This window comes from Diplotaxodon limnothrissa, linkage group LG19 (genome assembly GCF_057381915.1).
Source record: "Diplotaxodon limnothrissa isolate DT_005_m linkage group LG19, D_limnothrissa_male_GT1.1, whole genome shotgun sequence".
Classification (NCBI taxonomy): domain Eukaryota; kingdom Metazoa; phylum Chordata; class Actinopteri; order Cichliformes; family Cichlidae; genus Diplotaxodon; species Diplotaxodon limnothrissa.
This window is the reverse complement of record NC_140614.1, coordinates 15,189,444-15,193,045: the sequence shown is the minus strand read 5'-3', so window position 1 is coordinate 15,193,045 and position 3,602 is coordinate 15,189,444. Positions and strand designations below refer to the sequence as shown.

General features: G+C 43.6%; 1 protein-coding gene across 1 annotated transcript; it reads right to left on the bottom strand.

Annotated features, from left to right (window-relative positions):
• Positions 1 to 1,051: 1,051 nt before the first annotated feature.
• Positions 1,052 to 3,230, bottom strand: LOC146611927 (uncharacterized). The gene is made up of 2 exons (XM_085342862.1): positions 1,281 to 3,230; positions 1,052 to 1,166 (listed from the first exon to the last, which is right to left on the bottom strand). The coding sequence occupies exons 1-2, from the start codon at positions 2,609 to 2,611 to the stop codon at positions 1,052 to 1,054; spliced, it is 1,446 nt and encodes a 481-aa protein (XP_085198988.1). The 5' UTR covers positions 2,612 to 3,230.
• Positions 3,231 to 3,602: the final 372 nt, after the last annotated feature.

Below are 3,602 nucleotides of genomic sequence, written 5' to 3'. Positions count from 1 at the left end.
CTGTAACATCCTGCATTTCCCAAAACTGAGTCATGTGGTGTGTGAGTAAGCTGTCACAAAATGCTTCATGAAACTGGATGTGGATGCAGTTAGAAATGAGTTCATCAAGCACCAAGTTGCATGAAGAGACAATTTCATTATTGTTGGGGGAAAACTCTGTAAAAGACCCAGGAGAAATAAAGACACAATGAGACAATTTTACTTTCTTTATCAAACGTGTACACGGGTGAGCTGCGAAGAACAACTCACCCCATGCACAGTGGCTTGGTAATTTTTATAGGAAAGACAGTGAGAACAGGATAAGAAAATAATAAACAGATAAAATAAAACAACTCCATATATGGTGCTAGTCTCGTCAGCAGACAGCTAGGGAAGATAAAACAATCTAAAACAATATGTCCCAGAAACAAGATGTGTTTGCTGGGAAAGTCTAAAAAGATAATTCTAAACTAATCTAACCATAGGCAGAGGGCAGACAAAAGGCATCTTTGTACATTTAAAAGAAGGTAAAGAAACATAGAATCATTTTTCCTGTAACATTCCCTCCTGTTTTAACTTATTTTAAATGTATACAACAATTGTCTGTGAAGGTTATTTATTAAGTATCTTAAGCAATTTTTTAATTTTCAAAATGTCAGCATAGCAGAAATGGAAGTCATTTGGTCTAAAGAATAAAACAAAAGAAAATAATAAAAAGAAAAACATAGTAAATGAAAATCATAGTAAATGAAATAACAAGTGGAATAAACAAGAAAAAATAATAAAACTAAAACTACAAAAAATAAAAGGATGAAAACTAAAATGAAAACTTTGTATTTAAAAATGATGAAAACCTAATATGTAAAATGAAAACTTCAAAAAAATACAAGGATGAGAACTTCAAAAAATAAAAGGATGAAAACTTTATATTTAAAATGAAAAACTTTATGTTTAAAACTGAAAAACTTCAAAAAATAAAAGGATGAAAACCTGCATAACCTACTAATGTTTTAATCAGTGCGTGATCACTTGACAAGTCATTTTTAATCACCACGTCATTCATTAGCAGTTATTACAAGTTCTCCTCTAACAGAATTGCAACGGGATGCTGGTCTTCTTCAGGCACGGCAACATAAGCAGTCATTGTAGTTGTTATCATCTTTGAAATCATTACTCTTAGGCATGGCAACACACACAACACTAATATGAGCAGTGCTATCATGATGAGACCTAGAAGGAAAAATGGCTTTGCTACAGCAGCCAGCCATGAACCGCTGAACAGCCAGTCCAGCCAGCCTTGTGCTGTAGCTGCTCCAGGTGTGTGGTCAGTGACATATTTTTGCAGAGCGGTCAAATTCTGCAAAGCTTCATAAATGTCTCCTCCAGTTTCGTATCCATCAGGGATAAAAGTGCAACATGTTTCCCCGATCAGCTTGCAAACTCCTCCTTGTGATGCTGTTAGCAGGTCTAGTGTCAGTCTGTTCTGCAGCACCATCGTTCTGATGGCCTGCTGTTCTCCTGCTAAGGCAGTTCCCAGGGTCTTAGTCAAGTTGATGTGTCGTAGCAGAGCATATCGGTTGATTTCCACATGATCCCGCACCTCGGCAACTCCAATGCCGGGGATCAAGCTCTGTAAGAATTTCACTCCTCCTCCCCAGATGCGAAACTCTCCCGGCACTCCAGTGTCCACTGTAATGCCGAAAGAATTGGGTGAGGCGATGTCCACTTCACGTCTCTGCCGGCTGCTTGGGTGATGTGCAACACTTTGCATGAAGAAAACGTGATCTGATAATTGCACCAGGGCGCACAGACCCCCCCAACCTTCAGGGAGTGACAGATAAGCCTTATTGCCACATAGGAAGTACCAGTCAGCCAAAACTCTGGTTCCTCTACTGCTGGGTGCCGTCCGTGCACATCCTGTCTGGTACTGAGTCTTTGTTTGTAGTGGCATTCGGTAGCTGTAGTCAGAGCGACAGTTGAGGCTCATCAGCGTCGTGTTACTGGCACAGGTGGCGTTGATTGAACAGGCCATACACTTACTCTCGTTCCTTGGTGGGCAGAAAGTGTATATGTACTTACATAGGTGAGTAGGCAGCTCCCCCACTGCCCGCGATCCATTGTTCATCACACATACTGGCAGTTGTGATGCGTTCAGTTTGTTCAGTAGAATTACATCAGGCAGCGGGTCTGAGACTTGGGGCCAGGTCAGTAGGTAGGTCTGTCCGGAACAGTTCACATTTGTGGGTGATGATGACCTCCAGGTTGCTTTCGCTGGGATGCTGTAGTTGGCTTTGGACCAAAGAGTACCGTAGCCTGGATGTGTTGCCAGGCCCAACAGGCACCAACTGCGATCTTCAGGTATGCTGTACGGCCACAGGCCAGACGTCTGTGAGGATAGGGGCATATGGGTACATGCATAGCAGTCAGTTTTGTTATTCAAGTGAGCTGTAGTGTTCATAAACTGCCACCAGAAGTTAGTGGCGTAGCCATGGGGAAACTTGGTGTACTTTCCTTTGTCATACAGTGTCTGCCTTTTCTCCATATAGCGTGACTTGTTGTCCCTCACGGAAGCAAAGGTGAGGAGCCCGGCCATGGTCAGGGCCGCTGCAGTTGTTAAGAGCCACCACCTCATGACGACGGGACACACCCTCCTGTCGCGAGTAGACCCCCCGGCCAGGAAAGCTGACCCCTCCACCGGGCGAGATCACAACAAGTGGGCAAGCCTGCCGTCAGCTGTGTTTAGATGGCTTCACTGACTCGCCTGCAGTGACTCTGATGGATCCAGGATGGTCGTTCCGCAATTTTGCAAGCGGTCGGTGTAGTGAGGAGGACTTGGTATGGCCCCTCCCACCTGGGTGTGCTCCAGTTTTTCCTTTGGAGCACCTTGATCAGAACCCAGTCACCGGGCTTTAGTCTGCAAGACACTGGAGAAACATCATCAGGTTGTTGATTATGTACAATGATCTCTTTGTTTTCTAACAGCTTAGACATCCATTCTGCTAATGTGTTTTCTCTGATTGCTTTGTCTATTGGTTGACTGGTGATCGGCAGTGGGAACGGCCTGCCATGAATGATTTCAAATGGAGTTAGTTTATGGGAGCCTTGCGTTAAGCGCATCCACATTTTCACTAAACCCAAACATTCAGGCCACGGCCTTCCTGTTTCTGCCATGCATTTCCTGAGCCTTTGTTTTATAGTGCCGTTAGTTCTCTCTACAAGGCCTGCGCTCTGAGGGTGATAAGCACAGTGGTGTTTTATGCTGAAACCGAGTGCTTCAAAGACCTTAGTGATGACATCATTTGCAAAATGAGTGCCGTTGTCTGATCGTATCAAAGCTGGGATGCCATATGTGGGTATGAAGTGATTGCACAGGCACTTTGCTACTGAAATTGCATCTGCCTTTTTCACTGGATAGATTTCCGGCCATTTTGAGAACACGTCTATTACCACTAGGGCGTATTTTTACCCTTGGCATTCGCTTAGCTCAATAAAATCCATATGAATTGTGTGAAAAGGATAAGGTGGAGTGGGAAAACGGCCTCTTTTTGGTCGCAGATTACCTTGAGCATTATATTTTTGACACGTCATGCACGTTCTGACAAATTGTTTTGCTGAAGATTCAA

What these genes read in the sequence shown, in the direction of transcription:
- LOC146611927 (XM_085342862.1), bottom strand. Translation starts at nt 2,611, where the DNA reads ATGAGGTGGTGGCTCTTAACAACTGCAGCGGCCCTGACCATGGCCGGG. An exon ending in ACACCTGGAGCAGCTACAGC is followed by an intron (nt 1,167 to 1,280) that starts ACAAGGCTGGCT and finishes GTTGTGTGTGTT; the next exon opens with GCCATGCCTAAGAGTAATGA.